This window comes from Dermacentor andersoni, chromosome 6 (genome assembly GCF_023375885.2).
Source record: "Dermacentor andersoni chromosome 6, qqDerAnde1_hic_scaffold, whole genome shotgun sequence".
Lineage (NCBI taxonomy): Eukaryota > Metazoa > Arthropoda > Arachnida > Ixodida > Ixodidae > Dermacentor > Dermacentor andersoni.
The window spans coordinates 174,202,451-174,229,183 of NC_092819.1; the positions used below are offsets into that span (position 1 = coordinate 174,202,451).

The 26,733-nt window shown below is 45.0% G+C and overlaps 1 protein-coding gene across 1 annotated transcript in view; it reads left to right on the forward strand.

Annotated features, from left to right (window-relative positions):
• The window catches only part of MAPk-Ak2 (MAP kinase-activated protein kinase 2), a 312,260-nt gene extending 285,951 nt beyond the window's left edge, over positions 1-26,309 (forward strand). The window contains exon 10 of the mRNA XM_050172276.3: positions 25,896-26,309. Coding sequence (XP_050028233.1) covers positions 25,896-26,015 — 120 coding nt within the window. The 3' untranslated portion in view covers positions 26,016-26,309. The remainder of the gene's footprint in view (positions 1-25,895) is intronic.
• Positions 26,310-26,733: the final 424 nt, after the last annotated feature.

The following is a 26,733-nucleotide window of genomic DNA, read 5'->3' on the forward strand; positions in this document are numbered from 1 at the left end:
TCCTTAATAATATAGTCACGCGGTTGTATTCCTAGTTTCCCGTAATAAAGCTGGCGAAAGAAATTTAATCTGGCAGTTTTTCTTCGATCAGTTAGTGGCTCCAAGTTTGCGGCTTCCAGCATACTCGTTGGGGAATCACGTCGTTTGAAGCGCTTATAAATGAAGCGCGCGGCTAACCTTTGAATTCTTTCTATTTTTTCAATACCTACCACTGTGTGAGGATCCCAAACGATACTAGAATATTCTAAGAGAGGCTTAACGTACGTTTTATAGGCTTTTAATCTTAATGAGGATGCGGAGTCACCTAATTGAAACTTTAGAAACCCTAATCTTTTCGGGCTGCACAGGTTATATTGTCTATGTGAGGCACCCAGGATAGACGTGAAGTTAAAGTTATCCCCAAGTATTTGCAGCTTTCTACTTTCCTAATCTTATTATCCTTTATTTTGTGCAAGTACTCTAGCTTTCTTAACTTATTTGTAGTACACATATGCACTGTTTTGTCATAATTAACCATATCCCATTCATTGCACCATTCTGCCAACCTATCCAAGGTTTCTTCCAGAAAACGCTGATCAGAGACCGTGCGAATGCTACTAAATTTAATACAATCATCTGCAAACAATTTGACACGAACAGGTGATTCCACAATTTTAACTAGGTCATTAATATAAATATTAAACAGTACTGGACCCAGCACCGATCCCTGAGGTACGCCTGAAGTTACCCTCAAAAACCGGGAGCATGATCCATTTATTTCCACATACTGCTTACGACCAGTCAGGTATGAATTTACCCAGTTTATGATCTGTAGGGGTATTCCGAGAAGTTTCATTTTATATATTAGTTTCGAATCAGGGACTCTGTCGAAAGCCTTAGAATAATCTAAGAAAATCTAAGAAATGATGGGGGCGGTCAACTTGACCGCCCCCATCAAGCACGGAAGCGAGCTCATGGACAGTGACTACTAACTGTGTGGTTGTGGAGTAACCTTGTCTAAAACCATGCTGATTACAGAAGGGTTGAAGTCTGGGCCAGTTGGCACATAGTTGAAGGAAAAAACCAGTGAAAAGACACAAGGACAAGAGGAGAGGTTCACACCACAACGACTGGACCATCAACTGAGCTTTATTAGAATCGGTGTAGTCCCAGCAAGGCCAGCAGAGCATGCACAAACGCATCATCGCTAATCACAGAGCATGAAAAGACAAGAATCGCTTTTATCGTGACCGACCTAGAAATGCAAATTCTTTTTCAAGTAAGCGCACCGAGGTTGTACTAACGCAGTCGTCACCTACTAAACTGATGTAGTACGCTTCCAGGATTTCTCGCTCTTCTTTGCCCTTGCCCCTACCAAGAATCGTTACATTGCTGAACAAAGGGTAACAACCACATTCATTGCAATGGCGAGGCAAGGTTGCACCGTCATCTGACCCCAGGGAGGAGTGGTGCTCACGCAGGCGCGCATTAATACATCGACCAGTTTGGCCTATGTAAAATCTTTCGCATGTGAGAGGGAACATATAGAGAACCCCTGCAGCACATGCCGTAAAACGGTTTTCATGCTGCGTTCTGCAAGCGTGGTTCCTTGCCCTGCCTCGAGAAATGCGCGAGCACAGACCCAAAAGCTTACAAGGAGCAGAAAACACAACACTTACTCCCTGCTCGGTGGCAGCCTTCTTGATGTTGTGGCTCACTTTATGCACATACGGCATAACTTCAAGTTTCCTACGTTCAGTTGCCCCACCATCTACCAGCTTCGTACGTTCCTTCTTTAGCCTCTGAAGCAGCGATTCAGCCACCGCTTTCAAAAGGGGTGGAGAGAACCCTGCGGCTTCTAAACGTTGGAATTGTGCGTCAAAGCTACTGTTAATAGCGTGGTGACAGCTTCTTTCGAGTGCATTGCGGAAACAATTCATTGCAATCCCTCTTTTTACAATCTTTGAATGTGCAGATCCAAATGGTAAAAGAGCTTTCTTGCCCCTAGGTGAAAACATCCAGCACAAATGGCCGTCATCAAAGAATGTTAGTTGCAGTTCCAGGAACCTGATGGAATGATTGCTAGGAAGTTCATGAGTGAAATTAAGAGTGCGTGAAGAAGCTTTAAAAGCAGTCAATACATTGTCTACTGCTGCGGGCAGAGTGTCATTTGGTAAAAGCTCTAAAAGTACTAAAAAATCGTCCACATAGCTAAAAACTTCGCATACACGCTTGTTTTGAAGGAAGCCTTGAAGTTTCCTGTCAAATTTTGGTAAAAATATCTGGGAAAGCACTGGAGCAACACTAGAGCGAATACATATTCCTTTTTTCTCTGAAGGAACAAGGAGCCTTTGAATTCAACAACAGTGGATGGCAGATAAAAGGATAAGAGCTCTAGAAAGGCATCCACCGACATACCACATGCATTCTGGAATTTTACAGCACGGCAGTTATCAATAACTTCATGCACAGCTACAAAGAGTTCAACATGAGGAATGCTGTAGAAGTGGTGTTCAATGTCAACCGAAAAGGCCATGTTGGCACCAGGGATCCCACTATTAAGTACCTCTACCACCGCTGCCGAGCTAGCCACGCTGAATGGATCCTGCACTGGGAGGGCCGTCAACTGTCGCTGAAGAAACTGACTCACTACCGTCTGCCATGAACCTGTCTCCTTTATGATGGCTCTCAAGAGGGCAACCCACCTTGTGTGTTTTTGCTGAAAAGAACACTTGCAAGCGGTTCCCCTTGCAATTCATGACACTTTTCGCGAAAGTTTTTCCAAGTTGTTTTCTTTCAGGAGCTTCACCGCTGCCGTCTTCAACCTTGAGGGCTTCCGATTTGTAGACTCAAAGTTCTTCGCTACAGCAGCCATTGTCTTCTCTCCAAAAGACCTTGTGTGAAGGACCACAAAGCCACCATCCTTGTCCGCTTGGAGAAGGGTCAGATCAGTTTCGATGAAGTGGTCGACAACCCGGTTGAGTACTCGGTTGCTGTTTCCCGACTGCTTGCCATCAACCTTCAGAAGAACGTCAACCCCTTCAGACAGACATCGCTGTTTTTCATCCTTGTGTGCTTTATCAGCCAGCCGGTGTACGGTGGCGAGCAGTTCATGGCTCCTTAAGCTTGGAGTGAGACTGTACTTGGGGCCATTTTGAAGCAGATCATCAACAACTTTGGGCACTGTCGCACCTTCCAAGTATGTAACTGAGCCTCTGTTCACCTTTAGCCTTTCCTTTTTTGGCAGATAAGCCCTCAGCTGATTCCAGAACACTTCTGTCGCCTGGCCTGCCAAACGGCGATGATCCCGGAAACAGCGAACTCATGAGAGTTCATGACGTCCCGCGAGGCACAACATTCGCAACCAATCGTGCAGAAGCCTCACCTGTCTCCAGCACTCCGATTTCCAAATCTTGACCATGCGTTTCCAATGGCCTGTCGAAGGCTCCGGCAAACAGAAGAAGGCGACAAGCTCCGGTGGAGCGAGGTTGACCTTGAGGCAATGGGAAAGGGTGCTTGCTCGACATGTGAGGGAAGCAATTGCGCTAATACACAATTCACACCACCAGTCGTTATGGTGTGAACCTCTCCTCTTGTCCTTGTGTGTTTTCCTTCAACCATTCTGATTAGCCGTGAGTATATTATTTCTCTCCAAAAATTATTCAGGTAAGTGACCATGATGTGTTCTAAAGTTTTGCAGTAGCAACAGGTGAGTGATATTGGTCTGTAATTACTTACAGAAGATCGGAGACCTTTCTTAAAAACTAGTATTACTCTTGCCAAACGCCAGTCGTTGGGAACAGTACCATAAGCTAAAGATTTAGTTAAAATAATGACCAAAAATCGAGGTAATACTTCCGAATATCTTTTAAGAAAAGCAGGAGGAATGTTATCTGGCCCTGTTGCTTTCTTTGCGTCTAATCATAGAAGAAGCTCAGTCACACCCTCAATAGTTACACTGATCATGTCTGGGCGGTCAATTATCTGCCTCTCGGCAACACTAGTGCTCAAAGTTGAATAAACACTTTGGAAAAACGCGTTAAACGCTTCAGCTATTTTCTTTGCATCTGTAATTGTTACTTCACCATCGCATATTTCCCACGAAAGTTGGGAATCTTTGTTACATAGGAATTGCCAAAATTTTGTGGAGTTCTGAGAGGCAAATTGACCAAGTGTTTCCGTAAAATAATGTTCCCTTGCCTCTCTCAGTTTTAGAGCCAAGTCATTTGCCATCGTGCCAACAATTCTCCTGTCGTAATCTTTAGATTTTCGGTATCGTTTTATTTTACGTTTGAGATGAACGATGTCTCTGTTTATCCAAGGATTCTGTCTGCCGATCTTTTTTGTTTTATCAGGAATGAATTTTTTGACACAAAAGTGGCACGAGGACTTGTTTCACAAAGAATTCACGTCATCGTCAGTATCAAGCTGTACAAGTGCTTCTTCCAAACAATGCACAATTTGAAGGTCGTCAGCAGAATCATAATTTTTAACAGTGATATACTTGGAAGTACGTAACTGTGATCGAGTAGAAAGCGCGCATGTGAAGTACACTATTTTGTGGTCAGAGATCCCTTCGTTCACTTCAGCTTTATAGTCAGAGATGCTAGCAGAGCATAATACAAGATCGAGAATTGAAGTCGCTGAATCTGTAATCCTTGTAGGCAGGTAAGCAGTTTGGGTAAGGTTGTGCGCTAGTAATATATCTAGCAAGGTTTCAGAACTTTTAGTGTCCGTTGAGCCACATGAAATTGAATACCAGTCAATATGAGGTAAGTTGAAGTCCCCGGCAATAATAGCATTTCGATTTTGATAACTGTCTGAGTAATCATACAACTCTATAAGAAATCCGGATGAGTCCCGGGTGGCCTGTAAACGCCCCCGACGACAACTTGGTTACCCGACAACGTCACCTTACAGAAAACACTTTCATGCTCCATGCTAACAGCAGGCAAAAGCAAAGACATCAAAGTTTTTTTTACTAAAACAACCACGCCTCCGCCGCGTGTCAGACGGTCCTTGCGATACCAGTTATATGTTGGCGGAAAAATACAATCGTTCGTTATTGCTGGTCGCAGCCATGTCTCGGTAATTACCACAACATGAGGATCATACAACAGGAGCGCTCGTTCTAGTTGGTCATATTTGTTGCATAAGCTTTGTGCGTTCAGGAAAAGAAGCCGAAAAAGTTTCTTTTCGGCGTTTGGTGTGTTGATATTACGTCAGTCTGCATTCCTGTTTCCAGAATTGGCATTTCGGACTTTCTGCGCTGGACTATTGGCCCTGCGCGAGAGCACTCTATAATTTCTGCCTTCATCCCACGTGTAAGCTTCGTTGTTTACGAACAGCTTATTCACCCTGTCCCCAGCCTTGCTATCGGTGCTGATAGACTGCCAAAGCTTTTTCTGATAGCAAGGGTTATTTGCGAGTAATCATGTGATATGGATATCCCTGTATCTTTTAGTTTAAAGCAAGCTTTCATGATATAATTTTTTCTCTGAAGTTGTACAAACGAAAAATTATGGGCCTGGGTTTGTTATTCCCTAACCTGCCGATCCTATGTATGCGCTCCAATGATTTTACTATGATCCCCAGTCTGTCTTGACAAACCTGCCGGACCACCATATCCTCGAGCATGTCGCTAGTTTCGTCAGGCTTTTCAGGAATTCATTAAAAATTAAATTATGGGGTTTTACGTGCCAAAACCACTTTCTGATTATGAGGCACGCCGTACTGGAGGACTCCGGAAATTTCGACCACCTGGGGTTCTTTAACGTGCACCTAAATCTAAGTACACGGGTGTTTTCGCATTTCGCCCCCATCGAAATGCGGCCGCCGTGGCCAAGATTCGATCCCGCGACCTCGGGCTCAGCAGCCCAACACCATAGCCACTGAGCAACCACGGCGGGTCTTTCAGGAATTCCAAACACCACCAAGTTATTTCGACGTGCTCTGTCTTCGTAATCGTTAAGCTTTTTATCCTGAGCAGTCAAAACCTTTTCGAAATGCTTCACCGATTTCTCCAGGTCAGACATTCTGTTCATTCGCTTTTGATATTCGTAGCACTTCGTCCAACCTTGACAGCTGAGAATTCATTTGCGACAGTGTGTCATCACGCTTTTTCTCGGATTCTTTAAGTTCCTTCAGAGCAGTAAAGGTGGCATTCAGCATTTCTTTAACCTTTAGGGCCAGGATCTTCCTCCACATCTCCACACAAAGCGATAAGTATAGTAAGCCAGCTATTAGCAATCATATAAAAACACCGTTGGGGGCACAGTAGCACAAAAAGACCATAACAGCTTGTACGTACATTAGAATAGGCATTATAAAATCTGACCTGCAACACAAGCCACGCATGGTTAGGCCTGTTCCCAGAAAAGCTGCCGTGCCCTCTGAAGGTCTCGGGTGAAGCAGCTGCCTTTATAGCTGAAGGCCGTGACATCACGGATCCACTGGACCATCCAGCGTTGACTTCGCCGATGCAATCGATAACTTGATGATCTTGCAGAAACTTGGCAGTTTGCGATGCGTTGGGCAGTGCAAGATGCGGCGGGACATGCTTCGGTATGGTTAGAAACCCCGCACTTGAGACCATGCGATGAAAAAGCGCAGGCAACACAAGCCACGCATGGTTAGGCATGTTCTCAGAAAAGCTGCCGTGAATTGAATTTTGACGACAAAATTCAGGGGTGCGATCATTATGCGAGTGTGATCATTATGCAAGTGAATACGGTATTTTTTGTGTTGCTTTTGCCGGTGCCTGCAGCGCGTTCTTCATGCATGCGCGCTATGCCATGCAATACCTTTTTTTTTTTATTCAAATACACATTGAATGGACGGCACGCCATGCGCAAGTACACAAATAACGCGAATGCGTCCTTCAAAAAAAGACGCATTGGAATTGCTTGTTCCAGACTCCAGTGCTGTGAAGACAAAACCCCATACGGTATATAGAAAAAGAGCACGCTGCTCTGTGGATAAGAACTCTGCTTCTAACTTTAACTTTTATAGTTGCTGGCATACATTACGGTGCTCTGTTGCTCGATGTTCACTCGCCCGTAGCGATGTATTAAACCAGTTTCTTTTACGTCGTCTCGTCTACGTGCCGTTTCCTCCTTGATCAACGAGGGGCCAAGCTCCGAGCCAAGGCTGTTGAAGTTGGCGGCTGCTCGAAGTCACGAAGTTTAAATTTAAATATAAAGCGTTAGTAATGGAAGAACTAAGGTCATTCCATTCCCTAATTGTTTTAAGGAAATATGAGTATTTAAAGCAATTTGAGTTAAAGGTGTATTCATTAAGTGTTCTGGAGTGCTTGTGGCATGTTGACCTAGAACGATTCAAAGAACTTCGTATGGATGTTTCAATGGTTTTGTCACCATGAATGAATTGAAAAAAAAAAAAACTTTAGTCATGCTAGTTCTCCCCTACGTTGCAGGGTTAATAAACCGGCTCTTTTTAATAATTCAGTCGTTGAATCCGTTAACTCGTATTTATTATAAATGAACCTTATTGCCTTCCTCTGCAACACCTCGAAAGAGTCCTTTTGTGTACTTAAATCAAACAATACAGCTGTACTCCAGCACTAGTCGAAGAAGCACTTTCTAGGCCAGCAAATTTGTATACGCTGGCGCAAAACAATGGCGTCTTCTCAGAAAGATGAGTTACTTTAGTGCTCAGCATATACGTTTATTTCCACTTCAGGTTTTGTTAACATGGGTTTCCCATCGGAGAGCGCGTGTTGAAGTGACACCTAAGTATTTACCCTGAAATTGCCCTGAATAGTATTTATCCTGAAAGTGAGAGGTGTGTCATTAATAATGTAAGTAAAATCAAATATCTGTTTCTTTCTACTTACTGTTAGCATTACTTTGGGCATTTGTAGTCATCTGCCACTCCTGACACCAAGAAAAGGTAAAATTTTGTATAGGGTGATCATCGTTACAATTAAATTTGTGGTACGAAAAATATTCGTCAGCGAATAGGCTGATGTTACCATGTAATCATGAAGGCAAATCGTTTATGTGTATTAAAAATAAAACTGGGCCCAAAACACTGCTTTCTCGCACTCCAGATGTAATAGGTGCTAAATTGGAAGCTTCGGTGTGAATATACACGAATTGTGAGCGGCAGAGGGCAGCACACTCACTCACAGTCACTCGCACTCATTTAAAATGTGCGAGTGAGTGTGAGCGTAGGTGAGTGCGAATGTGAGTGGGTGGAGGTGAACGTGAGTGAGTGCAGCGCCTGGAAAAATTATGGTGAGTGAGTGTGAGTGAATATTCTCCCACACTGCCGACCTATGGGCGCTTCCCTTTCTACTAATGTGCGAGGCCAGAAGGGATACAAATAGAGCAGTAGAGAGGAGAAGGCGAGGAGGAGAAGAGGCAGTTCCCATATAAGAGAGGGGGGCAGGTGACGTGAGAAGGCAAGGAAACCCCACTATACTACGACAGGATCAGCTTAAGTTTAAGGTACGGCGCAGTACGTTGCTGCTATTTCTGAAAAATATGCTCCATGCAAATATATCAAGCCGACAAATTACGCAGGGTGTGCAAAAACAGAGCCGCAATAATTAAAGCACACCGCATGGTCCAGGAGACACTACGAAAGCATTCGACCGTCAAATCAACACTTCTGCATCCGCCGCGAAAGCTTTGTGGCTGTGGCATTGCTAGAAGTCACGGATTTGATCCCAATCGCGGCAGCCACATTTCGACAGTGGCGAAATAGAAAACACACGTGCACTTAGATTTTGGGACACGTTAAAGAACACGGTGTCGAAATTAATCCAGAGTCCGCCATAATCTTGCCTCATAATCCTAGTGTGGTTTTGGAACCTACAGCCCCATAATCCAATTCAAGTTTAATACTTCTGCCACAATGCAATGTGCCATGTGAGGCAATGACAACGCTCAACCCTCTCAGAGGTTATAAAATATGGCGCACAACGCCTCAAGCAAACACCTCTCCCAGTGTGTTCTGTGTATACTACGCAGACAAACAGCAGTGGTGCACACAAGGTAACGTTTAGGGCCCGTACGTCAACTCACCACTCTCCTGTTAGCCGAAACATTGAAGAAATTAAGACATTGCCGCTAATTATCGTCAATCAAAGCATTCAGCATGGAAAGCTTCGCTTACATCGATTCCCACAGTGCGTGGCATCTGCATATTTTTTTCGCTTACCACACCACCGACGCAAAAATTTCCTTGGACGGTAGAGGTATACAGCTTCGCTGTAAGAAACGGACAAGCTCGCACTTGGTCGCTAGAGGTTTGAAACAGTGAAGCTGGTCGACTAGGGGCTATTCTGGCTACTGCTAGGTTGTAACTTCGCTGCTACACAGCCACACGTCGTCGCGGTCGCTGGCCTCCGGGAGGATGTCTCACAGCACACACATGCCTTGTGCACGTTCCTCCACACACCGAACCGTGTTGAGCATTGATAGGTTCGAATCAAACCACAGTCGATCGCACACTCGGCAGGAATGTCCAAACTCCAATGAAAGGAACTCTCGTTGGAACCAAGCGTTAGCACCTCCGGTTGAAGCACGAGCTCGGCGTCGCTCGTACTCGGCCTCCTGCATTGCAGGCCCTTGGCATAATCGTCGATGCTTCGCAGCAATCCTGGCTCTCTCTCGACTGGCATAATGTGGGTCTTTGCGTATTCGCCACCTCTTGGCTTCGGCCTTTCTGGCCAAGTAGGTCGGATTTCGGCCTGTCATTGCCGTTGTTTCTCGCGCATCGCAGCAAGTCTAGGTTCGCGATGCGTAGCTTCTTCTTCGGCAGTACGAACTTTAGGCCGCCCCATGGCGTTAGCTGAGCCAGCGCTACCGAGCACATGCTTTCATATCCTTTTCAAGGTCAAGCACATGCGCATTCCTATTCGTTCTCATGGCGCATGCGCAGATCTTGGCGCAGTGGTGAAACCGGCTGCGCGCAGTGTGTCCATCGTTGGGCGTCGGCGGAGTTTTGTTATACGCGGTCCGTTTTACGCCAAGCAACAACAGCTTCACTGTTAGATAAGTCAACAATACCTTTCTGGCGGAAATGACAGCCTTTGGTTTCCTTTGGGAGTGGTGAATTCAAATGTTTCCACTGTAAGCTTTGCCATCGTGTTTCAGGCATGTATTAGTGGCACCATGATTCGTCCCCGGTCACAATTGCACACAAGAAGTTCTTGTCCTCATTGTGATACCAGATCAGATGAGTCAAGGCAGTGCCGAACCTTTCCATCTTCTGGCGGTGGTTCAAAATCTTGGGCAACCATTGCGCACAAGTGCCGATAACCGAGATGTTCATGAATTATGGTGTGAACCGAAGCGTGACTGATGTTCACATGCTCTTCCAATTCATCTAAGTTTATCCTTCGTTCTTGCCTAATCCGCTCATCAACCTTTGCAATCGTGTTGGGGTTGATTGAATGATGGCTTTGGCTCAGTCTTGGATCGTCCTTGCAACTTTTATGTCCTTCTTTGAGCCGTTTGCTCCAACGCCCCACAGTGGTCAATGAAATGCTATGTTCAACGTAAAAAGCAGCCATAGGGCTCCTGATTTCTTTTTGGGAAACACCTTCAGCTGTCAAAAACCTCATGACACCACGCTGTTCAACTTTTGGAGCTTCCATTATGTCACGCACCCATGTTAAACCCAGTGTATAAGAGCATAAAGAACATTTATCCTCACACCTGCGCGTCGCTTTTTTAAATGAGAGGTGCCTGTGTGCTATGCGCATGCCTCGCTGATAATTAACGGAACTATTATTGCACGGGGTGGGTTGGCTCACTTTCATTTAACTCACCCTCGTACATTAGAAATGCGAAGATACAACTTGATAAAGGGCAAAAGAGTGTCACTGGAAACAAAGTTCGCTGCACGTAAACACAAAACCTCGCAACAAGAAAATTGAATATACGTATAAGTCTCCAGTAAATCTAGGTACCTAAGAAAAGGTCACTGTATAAAGCGCTTCCAACAAGGTGAATGAACATGTTGCGAAATCACAGATTCACAGGTTACAGAATCTTAAGCCCCCCCTCCCTCCCTCCACTCCCCCTGATAATCGCACGTGACAGAGGGCGGCGCGCTTCGTCCCCGCTTTTCTCTCGCGCACACAAGACTGAGCCACCATCGTCGGCTCACCCATGCCACCACCCCATGCTTACGCTTTCACTCGGACATGCAGCATGCGGCGCGCGGTCACGATGTTAACGCCCTTGGACTTTATACGGAACATGAGGGCGACGGCAGGAATGCGCCTGGAGTGTTCACATAATTGCTATCACTATAATATAATAAGAGTATCCGGCATCTGAGTCGTTCCATGGCCCATTACTTTCCGCAAAAGAATAAAATCAAACTTTCACGATGCGACAATTTGCTGCACCACAACACTATCTTTTTGCTTTTGTGGACCGATGGCACTGAAATGAAAAGACGAGAAGAAAAGCATGTTGGCCACGATCGAGTTCCTACTTTGGGCACCTACCGAAGGAATATCGAAGAAAACGTAAGACGCTTGGTCTACAGAGAACCATACCCATACTGCTATGTATCATAGACCGGCGAGACAGGACTTTCCGGAGAAGTTGTCTTTTTCTCCTCTGCTAGCCAATAGCGTCCAAAGCTCTGCCAGGTGAAAATCCTAGGTATCACCTAGGTATCATACCTGGGTATCACCTTGACTAATGATCTAACCTGGAATGCGCATGTTACTAATGTCATTTCATCGGCTAACAAAAAATGGGGTTTCTAAAGCGTCACCTTCGCCTCGCTCCATTGCATGTAAAACTGTTAGCCTAAGATCATTGGCAAGAACGAAACTTGAATACGCATCTGCCATCTGGAATCCGCATCAAGCATATCTTGCCAATGCCCTCGAGGCAGTTCAAAATCGCGCCACCAGGTATATTCATTCCACATACTCTTACAACGTCAGCATGTCATCTTTAAAAAAAGAATCTTCCTTATCGCTTCTATCCCTTCGTCGCCGCATTGCCACCCTGTCCCTCTACCACAGGTTCTACTATTCGACACTCAATCGACCACCATACATTGTTCCCCCAACGCGCCGGTCACGGCGCATTGGCCATCCCTAGCAGGTAGCGCAACCATATTCACGCACAAATACATTTTCGGCCTCATTTTTCTACCGATCATCTAAAGACTGGGATGGCCTTCCTCATCAAATCGCTGCCATTACCTGCTCTTCACAATTTGTTCAAGATGTAACAACTTTTTATTTACAGAATTGAATGCATTATAACACTTGTTTGTATATGTTGTATTTCCACATCTTATTAAATACCCCAACTACGGCGTCTTTAAGGAAATAAATTGAAATGAAATGAAATTAAATGAAATCCACTCGGCCAGAAAAAAATGAACGCACACCGAGTGCACCGCGGGGTGGTCGGGGCAGCACGAGAAAAACACATGCCCTCTGGCATGCTCGGGCAGTCCGCAGGTTGCGAGAACAAGAAAATTGAAGATGCTCAATGTGTCCTTGCGAATAAAAGTCAAAGTAGAAAAATAAATAAGAACGTTGTTACCTTTGCTGGCTTTAGTGTCTTCACATGGATGCTTTGGTGCACGTGAAAAAAAAATGTTATTCTTTTCTGTGACATGACAGCACAAATGAACCACCACAATGCTTCGTCTCGTCAAACCTCGCTGCGTGCTTTGTCAACTTTAGAGTGTATACTCTAATCAACTTGTCTAATAGTGTGTTGATTTGGCTTTTCTCGTTATATGGTCTGATGTACGACTTTAGAAAAGTCAGGACACATTTGGCGTCAAATGTTTATAACAACATTAAACAAATTAATTTCTGAATTGAAATCCATGCGCTCCGCAGATTCCGCGGACTCCGCCAGATGCTGTCATGGTGTTACATCATCGCCATTCCGTCCTATTATCCAATTTTCATCACTACGTCCTCATCACACCATCATTTTTACATGATCCTCGTCATGTAATCGTTTTGCAATCATCATCAATATGATCATCATAGTCGTCAGATCAACTTCATGCACTCATCTAGTGCTCATATGCCATTATGCTGTTGTCATCATTTCAAAATGGTCATTGTGCAGTCGTCATACAGTTGTCACACATACATTGTCATACCATCATCATCATTCCTTCTTTGTCATCCAATTCTCGTCATACTGTGATCGTTTCACCATCATCATTCTGATGTTGTTACACAGTCAGCATTTCAGAATCGTGACCCCATTGTCGTCATACCTTCGTCACTCCATCAACATTGTTCCTTCTTCATCATTGCTTCATTGTCATGCCGTCATGGTTGACCCTGGCAAGTGAGTGTCGTGACAAATTGGCCCAATTTCATAGACAGTGTATGTTGCACATAGCCGAAGCAATGGAAATCTAATAATGACGACTACCGATCCTAAGTAATGGTGTATTTAGCAATACGATCTGGGGCTACTTTTGTTTATTTTATTTATTTATTTATAGAGTACACAAGTACGCTAAAGCTAGATAATAAAGATATATCTGGAGAAGAGCTAGCGCATGCCTTTAATAACTTTTTTACAACCCTAGCTCATAGCAACCCGCCACGTGCTTCTAACAAAAACATTAATTCTTACAATAATGAAGCTATATTTCTAAACCTGGTTACAACAGAAGAAATTCCAGTAATATAAAACTTTAATAACAGCCGTAGCTATGACATTGACGGAATTCAAGTAAGGCCTGTGAAGCATGTTGTAGGAGTCATTGCGCCTGTTATTGCAGATATATTTAACTTATGCTTAGCTACCAGTACATTTCCTAATAAAATGCAAATAGCCAAAGTAACGGTTCTGTATAAGAAAGGAGGCCGCAATGATTTAGGAAATTATAGACCACTATCCATACTCCCAATCTTCTCAAAAGCTTTTGAGAAAGTTCTATATACTAGGTTGTCTAATTTTATTAATAAGCATTATCTTCTGTCACCGAATCAATTTGGGTTTTGTAAAAATAAATCTGCCGAATTAGCGCTACTCGAACAAAAGGAATACATACTCACAGAGTTTCAAAAGAAAGCCTTCGTTATTGGTGCCTTCGTGGACTTGTCGAAGGCATTTGACTTAGTGAACCACACTATACTCCTAAATAACTTAAAGCGTTATGGTTTTCGGGGACAGGCTCAAACGCTTCTTAAATCATATTTATCACATAGAAAACAGGCTGTCTGCATAGACAATATGAAATCTGAACTAAAATCTCTTACTTCTGGCGTTCCACAGGGCAGTATATTGGGACCATAACTATTTAATATGTACCTTAATGATATCTCCAACATTAACTCCACTGCTAAATTTGTCATCTACGCTGATGACACTACCATATTTTTTGCTGGAAAGGATTTAGATCTTCTTGTTGGAGAATACAATGACACTATGAACGAATTACAAAAATGGTCCGAATCCAAGTGCATGCGTATAAATCAAAAGAAGACACAAGCTGTCATATTCCGCCCTAAAAATAAACCAGTTCCCTCCTTCCTCGAGATTAAGCTGAATTCACGACGTATAGATGTGGTTGAATAATTTAAATGTCTCGGAGTAGTTTTTTCCTCCTGTATGTCTTGGGAAAATCACGTGGACCATATCACAACGAAACTGTCTCAAATAACTGGGGTCGTAGGCCGGCCCAGATACGTTCTTCCAAGGCCAGTAAAATTACTCCTCTACGATTCCCTTTTTTACTCCTATTTAAACTATTGCCATTTAGTATGGGGCACAGCCACAATTAGCTGTCTTCAGCGCATCTACATCTTGCAGAAGTTCCTTCGTCATGTTCACAATGTCCCCTGGGGCTCACCGAGCGTGGATCTTTTTCTGCGAAGTAGTGTTCTGAAGATCCACAACTTGTACAAATACCACTTAAGTGTTCGGTTTAAACTGGAAACACGGAGAAACGTAAACCACATAGGCTAGCTTGCTGATTTGCGTACCCTAGAAGCAACCTACAAGACAAGGCATGCGGATAATTGGGCAGTGCCGACCCCTCGAATAAATTCCGGTAGAGAACGCCTACAGTTCACTCTTCCTTCCCTCTTAAATGCTTGTGAATATAATAATTTTGATCTTTTCAGTGCGTCAAACAGTGCTGTGCGTGTATGTATGTTACCATGTAGGTTCTGTTTTTCTTCGTGGTGAATATTGTTTAAATATTGTATAATTTTTTTGTTTGCTTTTGTACTTGTTCATTATTTTATAAGTGTTATTAGACTGCAATTACCTTTGTTTTAAAAACCTTGCTGTGAAGCCACTGCCGAGCGAAAGGGGGCTGCGGCTTTGTCGAGCTGTTTCTGACAGCATTTTCTGCGCCTCCGCTGTCTGTATTTGTACAAGGCAGAAATAAAGAATTTGAGTGAATAGAATACTGTCAATCCCCCATGGGGATTATTACAGGGGTGAGCAACATGTCACAACTCATCAATGAACGGTACTAAAACATTCTATAGACTAAGAGCACGTAATGGTTGGAGACTATACAAGAATAGCAGTAGTACGTTCATACATAATATTACACACAACAAAGCCAATGTACATCAACCCGCAGGGAAACTCGAGATAAAAAAATGCAGTTAGAAAGCATCATTCAGATACAAAATACTCAGAACAAAAAGTGTAGGCAAGTGCTTTCCTATCACAAACTTAAGCGGGATGGATTGCATGGCGAAAACAATTTAATTACTTATATTGATAACTCAATTCAGACTAATACAGCATGCTCAATTAATTCCATAAATTTTTCTAGAATTGGCTGCTGTGTTGCAACTGCATCCAGTGTATTCAGTTCACGAATTTAGAGTGGGAAGAAAGAATAGCGAAAAGTATTATTAATAAATGGGTATTCTACAAGTTCCCATGCATGCCTTCTTCTAGTCGGTCTAGTATCACGAAATTTCAAGCAAGAGTCAGGGTTTATACGGAATGATCTATGCAATAGTTGGTAATATAAATTTGAGCCGGAAAAGCTTTGTGCGACTTTCAAGAGTAGCTAGACCAGCACACTGTAAATGAACAGTAGGCGAGTCAAGGCGTCCGTATCTATCAAAGATAAAACGCACCGCTTTCCGCTACACCCTTTCCAAAATTACAATATTGTTCGCAGTGTGAGGGAACCACACAGTGTTGGCGTATTCTAAGAATGCGCGGACAAAAGTGACGTATGGAAGAAGCTTTGTTTCATGTGTAGAATATTACAAGGCCCGCACATGCTCTGTCCATCTGAGGTCAGACGATATTATCAGACCAAGGTATTTATACTGGTTTACACTTCGAAGTGGCACATCGTTAAAATGGTATGCAAAATCAAGCTGAGACGCTTTATTTGTAATGCGCATGAATACGGTTTTGTCAATGTTTATTGTCATTTGCCAATCTGCACACAACTGAGCTATCTTATTTAAGGCATTATTTAATTTCACCTGGTCATCACGGTGTCGTACTTCATTATAGAGCATGCAGTCATCAGCAAGGAGCCCGAGTTTCATGTCAGCATAGTGAGTTATGTCATTTATAAAGATTAGGAACAAAACTGGAGCTAATACGGATCCCTGGGAAACACCTGATAACACTGGAGCAAGGTTTAAAGAGTGAGAGCTGTACTGTACAAATTGGTAGCGGTCAGTTAATTATTAATCCATTGGTAAATTGGGCCATCACCTAATATGTGATTAAGTTTAAGGAGTAGTTTTGTGTGCGAGACGCGGTCCAAAGCCTTAGAGAAATCGAGAATGATGACGTCAATTTGGATGCGCTCATTTATGCCGAGGGCCAGGTCATGCAGTGTTTCGACAAGCTATGTAAGAGTGGATAATCCTGATCTAAAGCCATGCCGATTCATGTGGAGGACATTGTTTGACTCAACAAAGCTTAGCAAAACTTTTAATACAATATTTTCCAGAATTTCGCTGCAAGTGCAAGTGATAGAAATAGGCCAGTAATTAGAAGGAGACGCTCCATTACTTGATTTGAGTACGGGAGTAATTTTAGCAATTTTTCATTCAGCAGGAAGGCAACCTTCCTTCAAAGATTTGGAATATATGAAATAAAGATATTTGCTGACTTGCTCCGCGTACCACTTAAAAAAAGCTGTTGGAAATAGCGTCTGGACCACTACTTTTCTTTTCATTGATGCCTAATTGAAGTGAAAGAATACCAGCCTTTGATAGAGTAGGCGTGTCTAGCAATAGATTATCCTGATTGTAAAAAGAAGGATTTAGTTTTGCAGTACCATTATCAGTTGTGAAAACCGAATGAAAATGGTCGTTAAAATCATGAGCTCTAGCCTGATCTAGCGCATCTGGTGAAGCTGGATTAGTCAGCTTTGCATTCATATACTGCCAGAATTTGTGAGGCACGTTCTGAAATAAACTCATGCAATGTAGAGCCACAGAACTTCTGTTTAGCGTTACACACTTGTTCCTGAAGTAATCTAGTAAGGGTGTTTACTTGCGAACTGTAGTCAGAAACATTGTTGCTTGCTAGTTTTTCGTAACCTCTTGATTTTACGTTTAGTATGAATCATTTCACTGGTGATCCACGGATTGCGTTTGTGAGTTGATTTGTACACAGTTGGGACAAAATTACGCATACAATGCATGACATGTAACTTGAATTTTAACCAAACCGCATCGATACTATAACAATCGTCGGTACAAAAATCATGAAATTCAGGGTATTCGTGTGCATGTCATTATAGCATCATCATTGGCTTTGTTAAAGGCGGGTATTTGCTTTAATTGGCCACGTAATGTAGGTGGGCTTGTGAATGGCAATGAGCATAAGACCATTTTGTAGTCGGATAATCCATCAAGTACGTCTACTCGCGGCTCATTTATAGTGTAACATACCAGCGGCAGCGTAGCTGCCGTCATGTAAGAAGGGAGACGTTGACGACCCAGTCGTTAGCCGAGAACAACGCATAAGTGTTTAATGCACGTATATATAAAGTAAAAGGGGAAAGGGAAAAGGAGGAGTGAACATAGAAAAAGAACTTGGCGCCTGCGCATTGAAGCGCGCACATGACGCGGTGGTTTGATACCACATTTTACAATATTTCTTCCCTCTTAAAAACGCTGCACTGGCTTGCGGAATGTTGTGGAGCGTCGAACAGGTTGCATGATTACTTGGTCTGCCCCGGATGTCACGAGTGTTGGAACTACCTGGGTGTCCAGGTCTCGAAACGCTTCTTAGGGTGAAGATTCTCCCGCGTCGTCGGGGCTCGCGGATGGCTCTTGGCAGAGTGGCGGTGCGCTCTGAGTACTGTCTCTGCTGATCGAGCCTGGGTCTGTTCCTGGTGGTTCATCTGGAGAAGATTCAGTACGGGTGCGCTCTTGGTCGATGTGACGCCGCACTATTGCTTAAGGAGCCTCCACTGTGACCATCCGTTCTCCCGATGTCGCTGTTACCCGTCCCGGTATTCATTTACCATTTGACCCGTAGTTGCGGACATGTACACTACAGTCCGTTGGAGGTAACAACTCGTCGTTTTCCTTTTTAGAATTAGACAGTCGCCGCAGGGAAGCAGGTGTCCAGGCGCGATCGTATCTGGTACCCCAGCAGCATTCCCGATGGCGACTTTCCGGTTTTCTGGGGAGTCCTGCAATTAAGCAAAAAAACGCATAAGGTTATGCTCCAGCTTGCCGCGTCACATCTTCCGGAGACCGTCCTTGATTGTCCTTACTGCCCTCTCCGCCGTTCCGTTTGATATCGGGTGATAGGGGGCGGTTCTTAGGTGTGTAATATTCCTGTCAGCAAACGTTGCAAATTCCTGGCTGGTGAACCGTGTTCTATTGTCGGATACGAGGGTTCTTGGTACCCCGAAATGGCTAAATATATCCCGTAGGCAGTCAATGGTGGTTGCCGAAGTAGCCTGGTTCAGTGGCACTGCTTCTGTCCACTTAGTGTGAGAATCTACTACCACGAGAACTATTTTACCCTCTATTGGCCCTGCAAAGTCGACGTGAACCCGCGACCATCTCTCCTGCGTTTGAGGCCAATTTAACGGCGGGGCCGCTGGTGGCATAGGCAAATTGGCAATGCAATTCTCTCATTGCGCTGCCGTGAGCTCTACTTCGCTGTCTATTCGTGACCACCAAAACAAGGACCGCGCAACTGTTTTCATTGCCGAGGACCCCTGATGCGTTTCATGCAATAATGGTAGCAAGCGCTTACGTGCTGCGACAGGTATGACGACACGGTGTCCCCAATAGACGAGGTCGTGTGCCAGAGATAGCTCCAACTTGCGATCAGCAAAGGGGACCAAGGAAGGGTCAAGTCATTCTGCGCCTTTCGGCCACCTGTGTAACACGTTTTGCTTTACGCGAGCTAAGGTTCAGTCATTGGCGGTCAGCTCCTTCAGCTCACGTGTTGTGACTATCCCTTCATCCCGGCTTTTCAAACAAAATACGTGCTCTTCAGGCTCAGGTTCCGTAATGAGATGGGAGCCCTGCAGCGGCAGTCTGCTCAGTGCATCCGCATTCAGTAGCAGCCTTCCCGGAGCATATTCGAGCTTGTAATGGTAGCCTCCTAGGTAGAGGGCCCGGCGTTGGATGCGAGCTGCAGCCATGGCAGGCGTCTGGCGGTCAGGCCTCAGCAGTCCTAGAAGTGGCTGGTGGTCGCTTACCAGGACGAACTCTCAACCTAAAAGATAATCCCGGAACTTAGTCACCCCAAAAACAAGTGCCAGTGCTTCACGTTCTTATTGAGAATAATTTCGGTCGGCTTTTGTCAGGGTTCTTGAACGGAACCCGACTGGTCTGTTGGTGCTTCCAATTGTGTTAAATAACAGCGCCTATACCACGAGCGGATGCGTCATATTCCAACTTCAGTTGCCTCGATGGATCAATATGCACAAGGAACTCGGCGTCCTTAAGATGCTGCTTTGCCTTCCGAAATGCAGATTTCTCTGATAACTTCCACTGCCAGCGCGCGTTTTTTTCTAGAAACTGGTGCAATGGGAACAACGTACCTGACATATTCGGCAAAAACTTTCAATAGAACGATATCATCCCAAGGAACGAACGCAGCTCACTTAGGTTTTCGGGACTAGGGGCATTCATGATAGCATCTACATTCTTCTCAGTTGGGTGAAGGCCGGTACGATCAATACGATGCCCAAGATAAGCGACAGATGGCTGGCTAAATTTACACTTATCGTATCTGAGCTTCACGCCGTGTTCTCTGAACCGTTCTAACAATTTGGAATCGAGCTCCGCAGTCCAACCTTTTCCGCGACTAGAACGTCATCCAAGTAAGCCTGAACGCCAGGTAACCCAGACATTATGGTATCAAGTTTTCTTTGGAAAATTGCGGGAGCCGAGGAAATGCCGAACGGAAGCCTATTGTAACAAAACAGGCCTTTGCGAGTGTTAATCACGCAAAGCTTCCGCGAGTCCTCTTCCAAAAGCACCTGGTTATAAGCATCCCGCAAGTCGAGCGTACTGAACTGGCCTCCTTCTAATGACGTAAAGATATCTTGAATTACCGGAAGTGGGTACTGCTACGTGGCGCAAGCAGGATTTAGAGTAGCTTTAAAATCATCGCAAATTCTGACCGAGCCATCTTTCTTCAGAACGGGTACAATGGGCGTCGCCCAATTCGAATGTTTGACTGGCGATAGTACACCCAGCGACACTAACCGGTCAAGTTCTTGCGACACCTTGTCACGTAGAGCATATGAAATAGGTCTCGCCTTACAGAATTTGGGAACAGCGTCGCCCTTCAGCAGGAGGCCGACTGGTGGTCCCTTGATCAACACCAATGTTTCCGAGGAAACGTCCTGGTATGTGTCGCGAACGGCATAGATCCTGTGACAGTCCACTTGATTAGCCGTGGCCTCGCCTTCACCCGTCACTTGTAGTACCGGAACGCCCGCTTGTTCCAGGAGCATTAGCAGGTCTCGGCCGCACAAGCTTGGTCCGGGGCAGTCTACACTACAAGGGGACAGTTAACAGAAATATCGCGGTATTTCACACAAAGTTGAAGCTCGCCCACCACCGGCAATCTCATTGTAGCAGGATAGCTTCAGATGTGAAGGTCTGAAGCTTGGCCAGCATTTGCGATGTTTATCAAAAAGCTTTCGCGATATTACGCACACCGGGGAACCGGTATCTACTACCATGGATAAATCCACGCCTCCCAAACTAAACGTTCGTCTAATTGGTGGCTTAAGAGCATTCTTTCGTGCTGACGCCAACGTCCAGATTTGCGCACTATCGCTGTTGTCCTCTTCTGAAACGGCGTCTTGCACCGCCAAGGCTTTCGCGTGATGGACTCGCCGATTGCTGGGAACCCCGTTACCATTGCGGCTGCGACACATTTTTGCCTAGTGACCCCTCTGACCACAAGAGTAACACAGGGTTTTAGCCCATCGACAGCTGTTGCTGTCGTGTAAAACTGCCACATCTTCCGCACTCCAGTCGCCGTGCGCTTTCCGTGCTGGATCTCGATGGTAGCTTGCGATGTGCTTCCACTTTAAGCACAGGCGGTACGTCTACGGACATTGTCCTGGCGTCTTTTTCGGCAGTTTCAGCGGCTATTGCTATCGACTCCGCTTCCTCCAGCGTTAATTCCTTCTTTGACAGAAGCTGCTGTTGCACAGCCCTTGAACGCACGCCACAGACAATTCTGTCTCGAAGTAGCCTGCTGAGCGAGTCACCAAAATTGCAATTGTCTGCTATGCGCCGAATTGCAACGAAAAAATCATGAATGGATTCATTCTCATGCTGACAGCGGTTGAAAAACTGGAAACTTTCAGTGATTTCGTTGCGCTTTGGGTCATAGTGGTCATTTAACACCCTGATTACTTCGTTATAGCTTAGGGCATTGGGCTTTGCAGGGGCTATCCTTCCAATCAGGATTTGGACCGTGGACGTGCTAAGTGCAGCCACTAGAAGTGCCCTCTTGGTAGAATCCGAAATGGCATTAGCTTCAAAATACGCTTCCGCTTTGATGAGGTAAGGCTTCCACTTATCTGCGACGTCGTCGAAGTTCGAAAATATGTAGGAGGCCATCGTGGTCAGCGGTACGGCTGTTTCCGGGTGCTTAGCGTTGGGTTCTACCTTGACTGCGTGGGTGCCTTCCTGGCTTGTCGCCACTGTAACATAGCAGCGGCAGCGTAGCTGCCGTCATGTAAGAAGGGAGACGTTGACGACCCAGTGGTTAGCCGAGAACAACGCACAAGTGTTTAATGCACGTATATATAAAGGAAAAGGGGAAAGGGAAACGAGTGAACATAGAAAAAGAACTTGGCGCCTGCGCATTGACAGCGCGCACATAACGCGGCGGTTTGATACCACATTTTACAACATATAGGAAGACTGTTACTGACAAAGACAAGGTCTAAGATTGAGGATGACATTCCCTGTGCGCGAGTTGAGGCGGAAACAAGCTGCTCAAGATTAAACCCAAGCATAATTTTCAGTATGATGCTTTGAGCTTTGGTTTCAGGGGCAAGGGAACACCACTAAATCTCAGGTAGGTTAAAATCACCAGCAAATACAATCGAGCCCCTGTGCACGTGTGATTGCATATAGTCAAGTAAAGATTCAAGACGCACACTTTCAGCGTTGGGGGGCCTGTAGAACACATTCACTTTAGCGATCGTATCTTGAAGATGCACGTTGCACCACAGAGCTTCAGTATCTTTTACGTTGGGCATAGTAGAAAAGCGGATCCCTTCTTTAAAAAGAAACGCGACACCCCCACCACATGATTTCTTGTCTTTGCGCACTATCGCATATCCTGGCGGTACAACTTCCTTATCAGAAATACCGGAATGCAGCCACGTTTCTGTGATACTAATGATATCAGGTGCATGTGCCAGGAGTATTGCTTCTAGCTGATCTACTTTATTAACGAGTCTGCGAGCATTTATGTTTATTATTGTTGCTGACTTCGGCTTCACGGGATATGTTGTTTGCTTGGCACATCTTTTCTCATTGCCTTTTGCTTGACGTTTTTTGTTACTGCTATCATTTTATTGCTGCTTTAGTCCCAAGAAAAGAGCCTTCCCTCTACTTTAACCTTCTCAAACACAACGCGTACTTTTTCTTGTCGATCATGATTTTCCTTCGTGAGAGCCCACAGCTTCCTTCTAGTTTCTCGGATAGGCTGGGAAATATCCTCCCCAATGGAAATTATGGAGCCTTTCAATTTTGAGCAGTTTTTCATAATGTTCGTTTTGTCTTGGTAGTTGACTAGCTTCATTATGATAGGCCTGGATTTTTGCTCATTTATTGCCCTGCTTTGGCCTACCAAGACGTTCAACTCCCGATATCGTTACGGCAAGTACATCCTCGAAAATTTCCTTAACTGCAGTTGTTTCAAGTACTTCAGTCGACTCGTTTTCTTGTTTCTTGACACCATACGCGATCACATTAAAACAGCGGCTTCTATTTTCGTGGTTATCTAGTTTTTTGGCCATAATTTCCATACTGCATTCAAGTTCAGCTACTCTGTTGACACAGTCAGTCACTTTAGTCTCAAGGCTAGCAATTTTCTCTAGCTTTTTATCAATCGCATTGAGTTTTTTTGTTTGTCTCTGCTCGACCATTTTTTATTTCACCCGCGATAACTTTCAGTTGAGCGGCCAGCTCTTCGAGTGTGGGTCCCGGGTTGGACTCGACATCACCACCCAGAAGCAGCAAGGAGCGCATAGAAGCACAGAAATTGCCCAAGTCGCATAGTGGCCGTGGGCACGGCAGCAAAATAAGGAATAAATCATTACTGCGGAAGAATTTTCCAAAGCTTTTTCTCACCTGGATACAAAATAGGAGCAGATTGTTAGGCGGCATTCTGACGGTACCGCCGTGCCCACTGCAGAGCGACGTGTTGCGGGCCAGCTTTATTGGCGGCGAGGAGTTACGGAGTCGCCATCTATCGGAAGCGCCTCGCTGGCGTATTATGAGGGATCACGTGGCGCGCTCTTCATAGGTTTTGCTGTCAGCGCTCACTGAAAACACCATGCGCGAGCTCTTCCGGACATTTCTGTAAGTACTTTCGAAACGAGAGAAGTTTTTTACTGTCCAAATAATAATCTTGGGCAAACTGAAAGCACACAATCGTTTACAGACGCTATCTCTTTACCAAATACGTACAGTGAACGCCACTGCGCGCGGTCGCCGCGATGAAGTCTCCCGAACCAGCTTCTTGCGTGAAAAGTAGGTAAACGCTGAGAGCAAACTATGTGAAATATGTTCTTATAGTGTTTGTATAACTAAATGGAGTGTAATAGAACGAAGCCTCAATGCAGCGATCGCGCAGATTCGCAGCGACCGACTGCGCGTCTGCATGCTTGTCCGCGCACTGTTTCGTTTTCACCGCGCGCACGTTTTCGCACCGTGCCATGAGATTTAGGCAGCAGAATATGGGCATTTGACAGCATACAAGCGACCATTTTTGCGTGGGCGCTATCACAGCTGTTCAAAAATAATTTCATTGTAGAGACTTCGACGCCTACGGGGACTGTGATGTGCCGTCGCGACGATTCAATCTTCTTTTTCTTCTAAATTCTTTGACCTTTCAATAGTATTTCTCGAGTTGCGTCGCACTGTATGTTTATCGGTGTTCTCAGCGTGCAATTTCCCGCTGCTCCTTTTTTGTAATTTAGCGCATTAATTCATAACACAAACATGACCATATGCCATGCTTTCTTTAAATGTGCTTCTTACTGCTGCCTTTCCACTCCACTGAACTTGCCAGTATCTATAGCTTCGACAAGTTCATAGACCAAACCGTCCCGACATTAGTCGAGCAGCGGACTCGCGCGAGCGTCTCAGTGCGCGTTTTCAGAACATCGCAGACCGGGCGCCGTAGCAGAAATCTTCCTCCCGTCTGTGCTTGCTGCATAGCCGAGTTGTAGCCGATAACTGTTTGCCGGTTTTATGTTTCGCGAGCCAAGCTTCACGCAGCTTCTTGTCCTGCGGCTACGTGTGAATAAGGCTGACACCGGCCTCCGTTACGTGCGTCCGGCCCTGCGGCACCGAGCAGTAGCCTACCATGTTGCGCGCCTTCAAAGGCAGCCACTACCTATGGTAGTGCTTTCAAGCGTTGTAAAGGAGACACTCGAAGCGGGAAAATTTCGCCACTAAATGAGGACCGCAGCGTACGAGAGAATTTAAACTCGTTTTCAGCTCGCTTCGGCGCGCCCGAAGCAGCCGACGCAGCCGCTATGTCCACGTGATCCCTCCTAGCACGTCACGCCGACAGTGGCGCCAGCTTTTCCAGTGGTGGAGCTCGAGGCCAATACCAGGCACGAGTGTGGACGCGGGTGGCGCAGTGAGGACATACGGGGGGAGGGCTGAGGCGGTTCCAGCGCCGCCAGCGATAATTTCCAAGACCGATAAGCTGATGGTCGATTCACGAGTTGCGGTGTCGATATCCAGAAGCTATATCTGCTGCGCATCTGTGGTCGATAGGGTTCCCGTTGGTGCCATTGGTTCAAGCAGCATAATCAGGAGCATCTAGATACAAAATAGTAGCGGAGGCGGCATTCTGATGCTGCTGCTGTGCCCACACAGGTTGAATGCTGTCCGCAATAACGTCGACATCACTGCAAGATGAATTCTTCCAGAATTTTTTTAATGCGGCTGGTCTTATCTGCATTTCTTTTTCTTGAAATTTAGTTTTTTCTGGATTGCCCGATCTTTCTTAAAAGGCAAGAAAATGTCATTGGTTTCCTAATGAATTTTTGTGAAGAAATATTTGAAAAGTGAATTTGCTAGACGACCTGTATTTGTAACCATTAGGAATTGAATAATTTTTTTTTGGCACACTTATTTTGCACACAACGCTCTGAAACATAGTGATAGTGATTTATAGCAAACTGATGTGCTTTAAACTGTGGGTGTGCGATTGTGATAGAACACTGCCTCTTGTGCCCAGGAGGAAATGACACAAGCCCTGGCCACCATGCGGGTTGACTATGACACGGTGCAGCTCAAGCAGCTGGCAGATACCAACAACCGGCTGCTCACTAAGCGGCGACAGCAACGCAACAACTGAGGCCTCTCTGACCATCTAGGCTGATGTGGGAGCATGCTCCATCTCACTGTTTCAAACTGTACACCCATCAGGGTACAAGCTTTCCATCTCACATGAAGTGAAATGTAACATAAGCACATAATGTGCGGTTTTATTCTGGATTTGTAGCAAATTTCTGATCATATGTTTGGTAACCAAAGTGTTTTGGGTTTAACTGATTATTGGTCTTAAATGACCAAAAAACCAAGTGCCTGATTATTGTTGGGATGTTTTGTATTATATACAGATAAATTTCTTCTTTTCCGCAACCCAAAAGTTGTCCTTCATACAATATATTTCCACTAGCTTTCGGAGTCCATGGGAATGGAAAAAAATGTCTAAGTTGTAGTCAAAACTTATCATAACCAACTGTTTTCATTTTCAGGTCTTAAATCCCATGAGTGGGCAAGACCGCAGTAGCACCTACAGGATGCTTAATCGCATCTTGTTTTTGGTGCAGTTTCTTTGCTGTTCACTTGGAATATTCAACGCTGGCTATTCCTCGAGGTGCTTCGAAATGGATGCATCCATTGACCATGCGCTGCATTTGAAGCTACAGCCTGTGCCCGCGTATGATGGTCTGCATCCAAATTGCCCTGTCACCTCCCCGTGTGGCAGCTTTGGCAAGTGCGATAGTAGTCCTATCGTCGCGCCACTTGGTTCCAATTTATATGTGACGTCATCGGATGGCCCAATAGGA